This window comes from Dendropsophus ebraccatus, chromosome 6 (genome assembly GCF_027789765.1).
Source record: "Dendropsophus ebraccatus isolate aDenEbr1 chromosome 6, aDenEbr1.pat, whole genome shotgun sequence".
NCBI classification, from domain to species: domain Eukaryota; kingdom Metazoa; phylum Chordata; class Amphibia; order Anura; family Hylidae; genus Dendropsophus; species Dendropsophus ebraccatus.
In genome coordinates, this window is record NC_091459.1 from 23,774,859 (window position 1) to 23,791,165 (window position 16,307).

A 16,307-nucleotide genomic window follows, 5' to 3' on the forward strand; every position below is an offset into this window, starting at 1 on the left:
ACGTAGGGGAAGAATGATAAAACCTTGGGTAGAGGATCGTTGGAGCACATGCTTATAGCAACCAATCAGATTTCAGCTTTCAACTTTCAGCTACCTTTTTAAATATGAAAGATGAAATCTGATTGGTTACTATGGAATTGCACAAAGTTAGATAAATCTCCTCCATAATCATTACGTAAAGTCACAAAATGCCAATAAAGGGGTTGTCCAGCAAAAATCTTTTTCTTTCAAATCAACTGGTTTCAGTTAGTTTCAGTTATATAGATTTGTAATTTACTTCTATTTAAAAACGTCAAGTCTTCTTATACTTATCAGCTGCTGTATGTCCTGCAGAAAGTGGTGTTTTCATTTCAGTCTGACACAGTGCTCTCTGCTGCCACCTCTGTCCAAGACAGGGACTTTCCAGAGCAGGAGAGGTTTTCTATGGGGATTTGCTGCTGCTTTGGACAGTTCCTGACATGGACAGAGATAGCAGCAGAGTACTGTGTCTGAAATTTACAACTTCCTGCAGGACATACAGCAGGTGATAAGTATGGGAAGACTTGGGATTTTTAAAACAGAAGTAAATTACAAATCTATGTACCTTTCTGAAACCAGTTGAGTTGAAAGAAAAAGATTTTCACCGGAGAACCCCTTTAAATCTATCAAAATGGAGAATGTGGCAGATTAGTTTTTTCACAGCTTGGTTAGGATGTAGCGGTATTATTGATCCCTTGCATCATGTTATTATCGGTAATAATGGCTTGGGTACATTGGCCCAGATTTACTAAGATTCTTGGGTTTTCAAAAATCCTACATATCAAGGTTTTAGTTTCCAAAACCACTAGATTTATTATGTCTGGCTGTTCTTGGTTATTTTGTTGGGTTTTTCCACATGTGATACAACTAAAACTCTGGGATATAGAAAACCATAGGTGGGTACCACGATCCTATAAAGTACAATCCTATGCATATAAACAGCAAAGAAAGAAACCGCATCTGCACATCAAGTAACCCTGTCCTACCTGCAATACTATTAGCATAAATGTAATTGCTAGCGGACTCTCCAGCTAATTCAGTAATACAAAACCGATAGAGATGAGCTGCATTCATAGCGTCCGACTCGGCTCAGGTGCTGCGGGAGCTTTTAGTGTTGACTTTTGCTGTATGGTGCATGAGTTGTCTGCGATTCCCAGCTGTGTTTTATGGAAAATATTTGTGTTCACATAGCTCATGATGCTCGAGTGGATTTATAGCGGTTGACATGAGAAATGTCCGCATGGTCCAAGTTTTGTCTGCTGTCTTTTTTTTTTCTCAACAAACGCTCCAGTATTTGTGTCATTTTTTTTAATTTTTTTTTGCATGTTCAGGAGTGTTGTCAGGTGGAATTTTCATGCATCTTCAAACTATATATATATATATATATATATATATATATATATATATATATATATATATATATATATATAGTTTGAAAATGTGTGTGTATATATATATATATATATATATATATATATATATATTCCTTCTTTTGCTGTCACCATGTTATAAAACACAGCCACGTTTACACAAAAGGAAGTAAGGAGATAAAGATTTTAGTTTCTGGTGTTCTAGCATAGCGGATGGTTTTATATCAGCTTCCCTGGTGGTCTAGGCTAGCAGAGGTTTAAATGTTAGTTTTGCTGGTGGTCTAGGGTAGTGGCTTTACACCCACCTATTTTTTTTTTTTTTTACTGATTGAGCCTTATTCCCACTATCCGTCTTTATCGTCGCGACAGCATCACCATTATGATGCTGGGAGCGGGGAAACTGTATGTATATGCACGGCGCTGTGATGACATAGCTGCATGGCTGCTTTATTACAGAGCTGTGCATATTCATACAGTTACTCCGCTCACTGAAGCAGCCATTGCAGCTGCTATGGGGCCCACCACTTCAGGGGGACCATCCCTGCATGCAATACACTGGGCCTCCTGAGCTGTCATCATACTACTGGGGGGGGGGGGGTAGGATTCTAGGGAGATGCTTATTTTAGGGGACACTATGGGGGGATACCAGGAAAGATGCCTACCATGCGGGAAAATAGAGGAGATGCCTACCATGGTTGGCACTATCTACTGGGGGAGATGCCTAACATATGTATGTTATCTACTGGGCAGAGGGCTAACAAAGGGGGATTACCTACAGTAGGATGGGGGGGGGCAATCAAGAGTTTGCTATGGGGCCCGGTCCTTTCTAGTTATGCCAGTGGCTCCTAGCATCATATTGGAGATGTTGCTATGGGTGGGGGTTTCCACTACTTCCATAAAACACGCAGTGTGGGAATAATATGAGAATATTGCACTTGACATGAAAATATACAGACTCTGAAGTCTACTACCCATTTCTTTTGGATGTGCTGTCTCCTCATGTATTTTTGAATTGGACTGCCATACCTTGGGCCATGTTTGTTGAGACGAGCACCCACCTATACAATACGTTCCCCAAGCCTGTGCTGTTGTATCTGCATCCTGCATATAATATATATATATATACACACACACACACACACACACACACAGTGGTGCCTTAGATTACGAGCATAATTAGTTCCGGGACCGTGCTTGTAATCCAAATCTACTCTTAAACCAAAGCAAATTTTCCCATAAGAAATCATAGAGATGCAGACAATTGGTTCCACACCCCAAAAATAATAATTTATTATGCTGAATAACATGTAAAACAGATGAAACAAACATTCAGAAACAGCAGAATATGTGATATTATAAGTTACTGTACAGGAATGGAGAGGATGGGAAACACAAGGACTGACAGAGACTGCAGGGAGCATGAAGGAATGGGCAGGGCAGATGTGGGCACATACATGCAGCACTCTCTGTCCGGGTAGAGAGGGGTTACAGCTATGTAGAGATTACCCCTCACAGTCCTGTCCCCTGATGCAAGCCCCAGCCTGAAGTGGATCTGCTATGATTTGGAAATTGATGGAGACTTCCTGGGTCCGAGTACAGGGCTGTAGACCTCGCTATGCAGACCATGCCCCTCCCCCACTCACGCTCCCACCCAGTTCAGGGAGCTCTTAAACTAAGGAAAAACTGTGAGCTCTTAAACCAAAACACTCTTAAACCAAGGTACCACTGTCTGTCTGTCTGTCTGTCTGTCTGTCTATCTATCTATCTATCTATCTATCTATCTATCTATCTATCTATCTATCTATCTAATCTAACAGTTAGACCCTGTATAGTTAATTTCCCCTTTTGTACCCTTATACAGTCATACCTAAAGTCACTGTTTTATTAGACTTTAATCTATTATTTGCCCCAACGTGTGCATTTTATCGGTTTCTCTCTATGATTCCTGCACTTGGTTCATAGTGTAATCTTAAAACCATTTACTAAATTCTGACATTACAGGAAACAGTGGTTTGACAATTTACGCATGTTCTAAATGACAAATCTCACTTTAACTTGCATACCGGTGGAGTACGTTGTAGATTACACAGTTATCTCTATATTTTACACAAAGTTGACATTAATACCCAATAATTTAGGTGAGGTCAATCCAACTTTCTAGAATAAGAATGATTCACATCGAGGCTGCTCAGGATGAATTCTCCCATGATCATGGAAAGGACAGGTGGATTGTGTAGGGATGTTTGGAACATCTCTCACAGATCTTAACATATAGTCTTCCCGTGACTTGGATTTGAACTTTGCATTTGGAGGTCTTTGGTTAGATTCCAAGCTGGGTGCCTCGCCACATCTGGACATAATATTTGGAAAGGGTAACCTATACTTTTTCACAACGGAAGATATTGGACATCTTGTGGTCATGTACAATATAATCAGCCGTCTTGGGGATTTAGATAGATATCTTTAGCATAAATTGTGCGTTTAGTTCTTGTATTCAGCTGTCTGTAGTTCTGTAACCTTATATCCTTGCCTTGTTTTGGTGAGCAGAGAGACTATCATTAACGGCTGATTTATCTCTACTACTTTCACTACTACACTTACAGGACTCCTGAAAAAATTAAAAATCGACAAATTGCCACCCTCTTGTCTATTCCTTTTAGAAATCTTAGTTGCCAAGTCTTGTTTTTAATGTTGTATTTTGTGACGCACAAATCAAAAAGAAATCCACAAGAGGATTCAATACCCCTAATAGCAATTATGTAGAAATCTCATAGATGGGGGAGAATAACATTTAAATTTATAACTTTTAATAATACTTTTAAAATTCAAAACAAGCCCTCAACGACACCAATACCACAGCCGTGGTCAAAGCCAACATGTCAATTCAGCCACGCACCAAAAAAACAAAACAAAACGTGGCACTCAAATAAAGCCTCAATCCACCAGCAAATAATCACATAGAAAATGATAAACTGATGCGATCTCACCCAATCCGGATGGTGCCGGTCTCAAGATACCTGGTTGGGGATAACTTCAAAACCATGGGAGAGATTTATCAAACATGGTGTAAAGTAAAATTGGCTCATTTGCTCCTAGCGGCCAATCAGATTTCACTTTTCATTCCTCACAGACTCTTTGGGAAACAAAAATTGGAATCTGATTGGTTGCTGGCGCAACTGGGCCAGTTTCACCATGTTTGATAACTCTCTCCCCATGGGCGTAGTGGTCCAACGGGTGTCGGGTATGCTCGCCTTATTTGTCCCTATTAGAGCGTATAGTCCACTACCCCTACTTGCACAGGGTAAGTTCCAGGACCGCTAGTACAGTCTGGTTATTACCACTGCACCAGACTACAACCACTTTTAGTGCACTCAGCACTTGGCACTTTGGGACCTACAGTATTTATTGCAATACTTGGCACTTGGCACTTTAGTCTAGAAGAGGATACAAATAGTTTACTTGCATGAGACACACTTTTCACCACCACTGTAATTTACATAGCAAGTACTCTCATCTGTCGCTCTTCAACAACTGTATCTGTAAGTGACACCTTACTCCTGGTAATCCTGGTTATCCCCTGATTATTTTTGGCTACCCAAAAGAAATGGGCCACATCGGGGGTATATCTGTAGGCAGAAGCGGATCACAGTAGGTCCTTTTCGGGCGGTAGCCGGGGTTTTGAGCTCCTGGGGGGCCCATGGTCACCCAAAAATATTGTACTTTCGGTGGTGTATTGTCTCCTGGCTACATTTCTGCCATGAATTGCAAAAAATCACAGCTTTTTTAACGCAATTTTTCACAAATCAGGGCATCATGACATTATCTATCCTGTACTATGAACACCATGCTAGTGCTTCCAAAGTTACAGTGGAGTGGGGGGGCCCAAGCTTGGTCAACAGCCCGGGGACTATGGTAAAGTTAATCTGCCCCTGTGTGTAGGGTATACTAGAAATTTGTTTACAAAATTATAGAATGGGCCAGGGGTCGCCCTTTTTAGAGCCATTGCCTCAAAGAGAGTAGGCGCATGAGCCCTCCCATAGACTGCCAGTATGACACGGAGGCTGGCTGGATTCCACGGCGGAGAGTTCTGACTCGGAATTCCACCAGTTTTACTCCATGTGAAGTGGCCCTAATCTGGACAAATAGAGTGAGCATACCTGTCACCCGTTGGACCATGACGCCCATGATTTTGAAGAAATCCTCAACCAGATATCTTGAGACCAGCATTCTCCGGATTGGATGAGATCGCATTAGTTTATCTTTTTCTATGTGATTATTTGCTTGTGGATTGGGGCTTTGTTTGAGTGCCACATTTTATTCGTGCGTGGCTGAATCAACATGTTGACTTGGTGTTGTTGAAGGACTTGTTTTGAATTTTAAAAGTATTAAGTCATATTTTAAATGGTATTTCCCCCATCTCTGAGATTTCTGTATTTTGTGATGGTTTAACAATAAAGTTTTTGTGAATTTCTAGAATTTATATAATAATTTTCGTTTACATATTGGGGTACCAGATATTCATTGTAGGTGGGATAGTTCATGGGTCCAGATCATACCATACCATACCATATGTATGGTTATTGGTTCAGTAAGTTCCTATTGGAGTGGAGGTGTCATAATATTTAGTAGGAGGTCTAGTAATTTATTGTAAAATACATAACTGCATAGATCCCGTCTCTTTAACCAAATAACACAAAGTTATGTAGAATAAAGATGAATATTTTACGAGTTTTAACAGTTTACTACAAATTGACAGGAACACAGCGATACAGGAAAAAAAATCTTTATTCTGATAATTGTGGGTCCTCTTGGTGACATCACCAACGATGGCATATCCTGGGCGTTCATGTCATTACTTCTAATGCTCGGAAGTGACAGCTTCACTGGAATACAGCTTGCATGACTTTTTACCCATTTTTCTTTTGTTGAAGTTACAGTACTTATTGGTAACTCAGTACAACATACTGATTAATGCCAGTGCAGACTCCAAGCACTGCTTTTATATCTTACTCTAGTGTAGCATGTGCTTTATAATTCACCCGGTATATCCTGTTGAATAATAATTAAAGGGGTAGTCTGGCCGCCAAAACTTTTGTATATAGGCTCTGGCATAAAAAAAAAAAATTCCACTCATCCATCCCAATCCCACACCACCCTGCCTGAGCAACACATTATGCTTTTTTGATGCACTTTACCAGCACTCTGCTCTAAAAAGCAGTGGCCTGGCTGATGTGTATGCAGAATCCATAGATACTGCATATACAAAATTATATATGTACTATATATAAATCTACACCACATAAATAAATAGATCTGTCTTACCGCTTTTAGAGTAGAAAGGTGGTCGGTAACCTAAACAACAAGCTGTCAACATTGGGAGGGAAAGAGCAGCGTATCGCGAGAAGGCGGCACGTTTGCTAAATGGATGTAGTTGCAAAAATATTTAAAGGGGTTATCCAGTACTACAAAAACATGACCACTTTCTTCCAGAGACTGCACTGCTATTTTCTCCAGTTCGGGTGTGGTTTGCAATTAAAGGGGTTATCTTCTCCCCCTACTGTTGTCTCCAGTTCAGGTGCGGTTTGCAATTAAGCTCCATTTACTTCAATGGAACTGGGTTTCAAAACCCCACCCAAACTGGAGACAGTAGGGGGAAAGTGTCCATGTTTTTGTAGCGCTGGATAACCCCTTTAAACTCCATTCACTTTAATGGAACTGAGTTACAAAACCTGCACCCAAACTGGAGACAAGAGCGGTGCTGTTTCTGGAAGAAAGTGGCCATGATTTTGTAGCGCTGGATAACCCCTTTAACTTGGCAAGCCCTATAACTATATCAGTTGAGATGGGAATAACCCTTAAAAGAATTATTGATGTTGAAACTGTGGATCTGCTTATGAGGTCATGTACTAATACATGGATAGGCCAACTATACAATGTATACTTTCGAGAGGATGCTTCATTACTGATTTCCCTCGTAGTCTTTGGCATAGCTGTATGTTGGACATCTCAGAACGGGCTTGTAGTGAACTGCAGATGGTTTGTATTAAAATATCCAGCCATTCACTTTGTTTACTATGCATAGCACCCCGTTCTTGTTCAGTTTTGTAGCTAAGCTCTTAGCGCGCTCCGCATATGTATTATTTTCAAATTAGTACATGTCTCTACAACGCAAGAAACAAACACTAGCCTTACAGGGGATGTTAATACACGCTGAGCACTAAATCTTGGGAAACATGAGGAAATAAGTTTATATTGCCTCTGATCATAATGTGCTCTAAATCGTATCCTGAGTGCTCTGGCTTTTGTCAGCTATCTGGCTGGATGATTAGAGGGAGCAGGCCAAGCGAGAAGTTATCTACCGCACTATGGGGGAGATTGATCAAACATGCTGTAAAGTGAAACTGGCTCAGTTGCCCCTAGCAACCAATCAGATTCTACTTTTCATTCCTCACAGACTCTTTGGAAAATGAAAGGTGGAATCTGATTGGTTGCTAGGGGCAACTGAGCCAGTTTCACTTTACACCATGTTTGATAAATCTCCCCTCATGTGTACTCATCTAGGCTCAATGGCTTGACTTTCGTCCAATGGCACTTACCTTTATTCTTTGGCTTTTGCTTTTTTAACTTTTCGTGTGTGTTTGTTGCTAAAATTTGTTAGAACATGGCACTTCATAGGATATCATTCCTGGTCTTTTAGGGGAGTTTGTGTGGCCTTTAGATTATGCAACTCTGTACCCCTTCTTGGAGGGGCCAAACCTGTTAACCTATGGAAAATGCCAGTCTAGATAGATGCCATAGCACAGGCAAGTCATTGGAAGCTTCTATCGGCAATACAAAAGACCAAAGATACTACCAAGATACCGAGACCAAATACTATCATGGCCCCATAATTCCGCAGACCTGAACTTAATTAATCTGTGGGAGCACCTTAATCATCGTGTTTATTGTATGGATCCTCCCCCTTGTTTCCTTCAGCAACTGTGGGATGCAGATCAGTTATTATGACTCCAGATACCTGTGACAACCTACCAGGACCTTACTGAGTGACCCCCCAGCCCATGTACCTGCTGTCCGTACTGCATATGGCAGTTATTCTTGGTACTAGCTGGTGGTCATAGTAATGTGATATGACTGTGTATTATTCTAGTAGACCTATAACTTCAAGTGGGACAATGGTATAAGCTAACCCTTTATTTAAAGTGTACCTGTCATTACAACTTTCAAAATCTAAATCAACAGTAGATGTGATATAAAGCAAGTTTGCAATATACAGCATTCATTATTTTTTTGTTGTTGTTATCATGCTGTAAAACAAAGATGTACTCGCCAGAAATCCAGATCCAGTTTCCTGAAGGCAGATTTTCTGACTTGTGCTAGTTGAAAAAAAGAGACTAAACACAGGAATTCTGGCCAGTACAGAGAGTCACGGCTCAATGTGTCCATCAGTCACATGACGACTTCTCTCTGTGACCGCTCAGATGGCCTGGGAAACACAGGACTTCCTGTTTTCTTTTCTGACTGTTTCCTGTTTTTGTTTTTTTTTTGAGTAAAAAAAGTCAGAAAACAGAAAGTGTCGTGTTTTCCATGATAACTAAAAAAAAAAATAAAAATAGTGAATTTAAATTGCAAAAGTTATAACGACAGGGACACTTTAAAGTGAATGACTTGGCGCCTATCTATTCCCAAGCACCAGCCCAGCATGGAGCACTGGGTACAGGCCTGCCGGCCCCCAGTGCGACATTGGAATCAATGGAGCCATGTCACGGAGGGGAGGGGGTTTCATCACACTGGGGGCTGTTGGGCCTGCCCCCAGTGCTCCAGGGCGGGACAGTCCTCAGGAATAGTCCGCTTCCAAGCACTAGAACTGGGCAGTGGTTAAAAAAAGGACTGCGCCACCGGCATCCCCATGTCGGCCGCGGTCTGTTAAGGTAAAAAAATATAAAAAAAATATAAAAAAATGAATGCACATGATGGTACATTCGCTTTAAAAAGAACTATTTCTAAATTTGAAAAATAACTATACATCTATATCTATAATATACATCCGTGTATCTAAGTGCTAAAGCTTGGTATTGAAATCCATACACTAATGTATTTATAGACCTCAGTGAAGTATTTTATCTCTACAGAAAAATATCTAGAAGAAGCCATGATTTACATTTTTATTCTTATATTTACCATCCTCTGTAGCGATGATATATTTCTTACAGAGATTGCAAAGTCCTGCTTATTCTCCGGTGAAGATGCGGTGTGTCTGCCCCACAGGCAACTAAACACATTTCATTGCTCTTTTCTGTAAATCTAAACAAATTTTGTATACTTGGTTTATACCACATGAATATGTTATTTTTTTCTTTTTCTGTTTTCCTTATTATTAAAATAAATGGTTCCTTAAAACGCTGCAAGTGATGTTTTTCCCCCTCATTGCATCTAAATTGCTTATTATGTGTTGCGTATTATATTGTATTTTTGTTCTTTTTTACTATCCTACTCAAAGCTTACGATGAGGGGACTGAGTTTTCTCGTTGGCTGCATGATGCATCTATGTACTTAAACTATATATGTTAATATATAAATTGTAGAAAAGCTAACAAAATTAGGTTTTGGAATGAAATATTTTTTTTGCATGCCTTACAGTCATTCTTAATAACATTTTTTTGTTTTGTTTTGTAGTCTGTGGCTAAGACTGGCCGGTTACTCATCAGTCACGAGGCTCCACTTACAGGAGGCTTTGCGTCTGAGATTGGTTCTACAGTACAGGTAAGTTGCTTTTAGTTTATTTTTGGTTTAAAATGCACGTTTTTATTTTGTCGTAACCCAAATGTACTCTTTATTGTAATATTACATATGTCTTTGTTATTAGAGCATTACATCTGTGTGTAAGATATGCGTTATTTGGCAAATACTGTGTTTTAAACCTACATTTCCTATTCAGATAGCTGCTTCTAATCCAAGATCTGTCCTGGGGTCCGTTCGGCAGGTGATGCAGTTATTGTCCTAAGAAACAACTTTTAAACTTGCAGCCCTGTGTCAAATTGGCGTGGCCTAGAGTGTCTGTGCCTTAGGCCTGCACCGCCTCTCCGTCTCTCCTCTCCGCCCTCTTTATTAGGAATGCTCCAGGCAGGATTTCTCCTATTCATCACTTGTCTGAACACTGCACATGGGCTGGATCATTAAGGCCTATGTGCAGTGTTCAGACTGATGAATAGGAGAAATCCTGCCCAGGGGCATTCCTAATGATGAAGCGGGTCGGTAAGAGGGACGGAGAGGCAGTGCAAGCCTAATACACAGACACTCTAGGCCACGCCAGTTTGACACAGGGCTGCAAGTTTAAAAATAGTTTTTTAGGACAATAACTGCATCACCTGCCGAATGGACCCCAGGGTAGATCTCGGATTAAAAGCAGCTATCTGACGCTACAAGTTGTTTTTTGGGGGGGGGGGGGGCAGACTGAGTGTACAGTGTCACTATGTTATATTAACTATTATTAAAATAATATTTATTTTTTTATATTTTTTAACCATGTTTAATACAGCCAGACATCTGTAAATCCCAATTTTACACATGATAGATTACTTCAGACAGTACATATACCTTCTGCGTGTTTTCTTTTCCCTGATACCCACCCACCTCTACCTACCCACCCAAACCAACCCCTTCAAGAGTGAATGAAGGAGAAAAGAAGAAAAATAAACCATTAACCTTCCCTTATTTCTTACAATTGAGAATAATATTAAAACCCAAAATATTCTTAGTCTTTGGAAATCCCTTCCCCCAAATATTTTTTTTTTTAATATGTCAACAGACTGTTCTTGTTCCCCCTCCAAAAAGACAGTCTTGATGGTTTAATCCAGGCTTTCAGTTTTGCCAATAGAAATAGTCTCGGTACAGCTACTTTTAATTTTGTGTATTTCCCCCATTATAAAGAGCTGCTCTTGCTCTGGCGGGACCCAACTTGTGAATTCTTTTGAGTGGCCACTACAGAGTAACTGTATGGCTGGCTGTAGCCTTGCTGATAACTGGGAATTTTGCAATTTGTACATCTTTAAATCTGAAAACTGAGCAATGTATTAACCTAGTCACATGGTTGACGAGTAGGGACATAAATATGCAGTATTGAGGCCAAAGACCATTAAATCCAAATCAGTAACGTTTGCCCGTTCCACTCCTGGAGCACTTGGGCCTTGCCCGCTGGCCCCCAGTGTGACTAAACCCTCTCCCCTCTGTGACGTGGCTCCATTAGGATCAATGGAGCCACATCACAGAAGGGAGGGAATATCTCCACACTGGGGAAGGGGGGGGTCCAGCCTCCATTGCTCTGGGGGCGGACAGGTGCTCGGGAAAAGACTGTCACTGAGTGCGGGAAGTAGGCAATTTAAAAAAAAAAAGGGACCGTACCACGGCCACCCTGTGCCAGCACCAATCCATTAAGGTAAAAAAGAGTACACAACGTACCTGAAGGTACATTCACTTTAAAGAGAACCTGTCATCTCCCTTGGACCCCACGCATGGCCCCCTGGATCTGACAGGTCAGGAGAACAGTGAATGAGAGCTGAAAACAAATTTTAATCCTTAGCGGCTATGACTGTTTATATAATCACAGCGATCTGTTACAGTCAGCTCACCCCGTCCCCTGCTGCCAGCTAGACTTTGTTGACAGCCAGAGTAGAAAGCCACTCTTCCTGCATTTTGGCTGACAATCACCACTGTGTGGGTGGGAGGTGGCGCAGCGAGTAGGACTGTAACTCCTCTCCAGCAGCCACAGCCTGCACAGCTCTGGGAGTCGGGTCGTGACATCGCCATTTTATCCAGGAAGTGACATCGCCATTTTATGCAGGAAGTGAAGCCTTGATGCAGTAGTAAGTGCAGGGAAAAAAGCACTTTATAAGCATTTGCCGTAATAAGTGTATATTGAAGATTTGTAATACTTTTGGGGGGCAATACAATACTTTAATAAAAAATTTCGCCGGACTTTTCCTTTAAAAGCTGAGGAAAACAAAAAAAAGGAAGATTGACATCTGTTGTGTGTGTCTCTGTTTGTGAGTTGTGGCAGGACAATATTTATGTGGAATTTGCAGAAGGCCATGTGACTTGTTAACCATTTCCAACTAGGAAAATATATTCAATTATATATATATATATATATATATATATATATATATATATATATATATATAATATATATATATGTGTGTGTGTGTATATGTATATATCATTATTTTGTGTGGTCGGTTGCAGCACTGGGTTGGATTTGCTAGGGCGGATATACATGGAGTTTGTGTGTTTCCTCCAGCTGTCCTCACTCCAAATATATACTGAGAGGTTATAAACATGGCTTCCTATGAGATCCGCTCCGTTTGTCTATTAGAGAATTGGACAGAGCCTGATGTGAGTGATGACAATCTTTGTACAGCGTTCTGGAATATGTCGGTGCCATATAAGTAAAACATAACGCCAACGTCATGAAGTGTCTAAATGGTTCGACTTGTAGAATCCCGCCAAGATGTTCCGTCTGTAGAAATATTGCTTTGATTTCCTCTGCGAGGTTCTTTAATGATGATAAGCGCAATCTCTTAATGAAGAGTAGGCTGCAAGATCTCAGGACGATCCAGGATGTGCCTTGGTGTGTAGTATCGTAACACAATTACGTTTTTACAAATACATTTACAGATGCGCATCTTCGAAGGGCTTAAACTAATCCTCCTTTTGAGTAATTGTTATTGAAAATGCATTAGCTTAAACAAACAAAGTGAGTGCCATATTTAAGCACTGCGAGACCTAATCTCTTCAACAATGTAAATATTTTATGAAGGAATTGCCTTCGTTTGCAGTTCTTCATATACAGCGAGAGGTTAGACGTCTACTACAACTGTGCCGTAAGAGGGAAAATAAGTGAAATTCTTTTCTTGTTGGATTAAGTGGATAATTGTAGAGCCAAAACTGTTAGAGATCGTGGTAGATATTTTTTTTTTTTTCGTGCATGTGGAACTAATAAGTTTTCAATAAAGAGTCCAGTTGGAGTGCACGGTTATTTTCCAGATTTTGTTCCATCCATACAGTGTGATCCTTTTGCCCAAAATAGGTATGAAGCATTGTCCTTTAATAAACCGGCTATTATTTGTCACCCAGTACTTTAAATGACATGATTCTATTGTTCACCAATTGATTTAACACTGTGTGTTATAAAAGACTGTAATCTTTACTACATATGTTTCTACACACTCATATATTTGACACTGTCAGCAGGTTTATGGTGTCCTGTCTCAGGGTAGCATAAACTAGTGTCAGAGAAGCTGAACAGAATGATGTATCACTTACATTGTTCTGAGCAGCTGATCCAGAGATATCCTCCTGAATAACATGGATAATAAGTAGTCCTCTCTATTATGTGCATGAGCCCAGTAGTCATGGATATTCATGAGAAGCAGAAAACTCCGCCCACCAGCTGCTGATTGGCAGTTATCTATCCATGCTGTGTATAGACAGCAACTGTCAATCAGCAGTTGGAAGGCGGGGGGAGGAGTATGGCAAGAATCGTATTCTCCTGCATATTAGGAGAACAGCTGAACAAAATGATGTAATACACTGTTCTGTTCAGCATTTCTCTCACTAGTTTATGCTGCCCTCATTTAAGCCAGTGTATATCGAGTGACAGATTCCCCTTAAAGAAGCTGTCCAATTTTTTTTTGTTTTGCTATGTAGTGCAGCTTGTATGGGTTTTTTTCTATTAAATGTCTCTTTATTTAATAATTTTGTATTCTGTCCTATTCCATACAGCATTTATTATGCAAACAAGCCTCTTTTTGAACTCAGAAAGCTGTTTTCCTAAACACACACACACACACACACACACACGTGTGCATTATCAGACAAAGCCGTCTTTATTACAGAGAAGCAAAGTGAAGGCAGGTTTGCTGAGTCCCATTATAACCTATGGTGGAGGGAGCAGCTTAGGGAGGTGAGGGAGCAGGAAGAGGAGACAAGCACTGGATTCACAGGTCAGAAAGGTCAGTGATAGTCTGGGAGCTTAGTGGGAGAAGATTGCAGGATGATGTGCTGTGCAGGGCTGCCTTTTCTCCTCTCATTGCTCACTCATCCCCCTTGACTCCTTCCCTCTCTAAAGAGCATAATGGACACAGAAATTCAGCTTCTTCTGAAGTGAGGGGGGAGATAGGAAAACAGCTTTTTACTTAGTAAAACATATTACAGAGTTTCTTAAAATTGCTTGAACTATTGATACTTATTGATTCATGAAAAGTGACATTTAAATGACAGTTATCCTTTAGGGTATATTCACACGAACGGACTCGCAGCGAGATTCTCGCTGCGAATCCGGCAGGTCCTGAACGACCGCAGCGAGTATGTAATTCTACCGCCCTTAACCCCTTCTGCTCCCGCCCGGCTCCCCCGCTGTAAGCATACATTACCTGTCCTCGCTGCACGGGTCCGACGTCCTGCTTTCTCGGCCGGCCAATCAGTGTGTTGCCCAGCCGCAGCCACTAATTGGCCGGACGGGAGAGCAGGACGCCGGACCCGTGCAGCAAGGAGAGGTAATGTATGCTTACAGCGGGGGAGCAGAAAGGGTTAAGGGTGGCAGAGTTACATACTCGCTGCGGTCGTTCAGACCGCAGCGAGTATATAGTGTGTGGGAACTGCCAGGACCTGCCGGACTCGCAGCGAGTGAATATACCCTTAAAGATGTAAGGTTGCAAGTGACATGGGGTGAAACAAATTGCACTTGTATCATGCTGAGTGGCAGAAAGGAAAAGGGTCACACAATTTTTTAGGCAAACCCCCGATTCTGATAGGAAAAAAAATTACCTTTTGGTCTCATTTATGAAACCAGTGAAATAGAAAATCTGGGCTCATTGCCCATTACCAGAGGGGTGGCGCCTCACTGATAACTGGTAGAATAGCAAAGGAGCAGGTTTAATATAAGCATAGTGAAAAGAACGATCGGATCTTTTGGGACTTGTATAAGATTATTGCTGTTATATTTCTCACAGTTTTGACGTAAGAAGCAGGGGAGATTAAGGAAGAAATTGCTCTATTTTTTGGTTAGTGTTTTTCTATATTTAGTGTTCATGTAACTTGAGTCGTGCTCCTTTAGTTTATTCTATCCCCAGTACTTAAGACATATAATAGGCATGGAGTTCTCGCAATGAACTCATTCATCTAACGCATTTATTGTATTGATGGCGTATATTTCAATTTATATTTAAATGAGTTGAGATGATGACTCATTGTCACATTGATAAAAAAAAAACGGATTGTTCCGCGTCTTGTCAGATAACTCCATTTTAATTCCTATATTTAGACGTCTTCTGGTCTTTTCCGTTGCCGTTTTCTCTGCATGTTTGAATGGTACCTCTGAGACCCTAAACAGTAGTTTGGAGCTGTTCTACAAACTAAAAGCAGCTGTTCTTTTAATAGATATTCTTATGTTACGGATTCTAGTTTTAATGTTGACAGTCAATTTTATCTATTTTTTTTATGCATTTAAAGTTATTCACTTTTATCGATAATATAATGCTAGACTGTAACACCTTTACTTTTCTGTTTCATGATTACAATTTACATCATGGATGGAAAGACTGGATGGAAAGATTTCTATCGCGAAGTTAATGCAGCTGAACACAGCATTGTATTTTTACAGTTGTTTTGCAGTTCTCCTAATATGCAGGATAATGGGCATGTACTACTTTCTCCACTTACAGACCACTGATTGACAGCTGTCAATCAACTCAGAGTGGCTGCATAGAACAATAACAGTAACCTAATGAATATCAACCAGATGCCGCGCTTCACACAATCTTTCCTCCATACTGGTTGGATTCCATCTTATCCACCTTAAAGAGGACCTGTCACCCCCCATGCCGGGGTGACAGGCTCCCGACCCCCTGTTAGAGCCCCCTATAC

At 40.7% G+C, this 16,307-nt stretch overlaps 1 protein-coding gene across 2 annotated transcripts in view; it reads left to right on the forward strand.

The window, feature by feature from the left end:
• BCKDHB (branched chain keto acid dehydrogenase E1 subunit beta) overlaps positions 1-16,307 on the forward strand; it is a 143,674-nt gene that overhangs the window by 88,663 nt on the left and 38,704 nt on the right. For both annotated transcript variants that reach the window (XM_069974689.1, XM_069974690.1), the window contains exon 9: positions 10,062-10,148. In XM_069974689.1, coding sequence (XP_069830790.1) covers positions 10,062-10,148 — 87 coding nt within the window. The remainder of the gene's footprint in view (positions 1-10,061; positions 10,149-16,307) is intronic.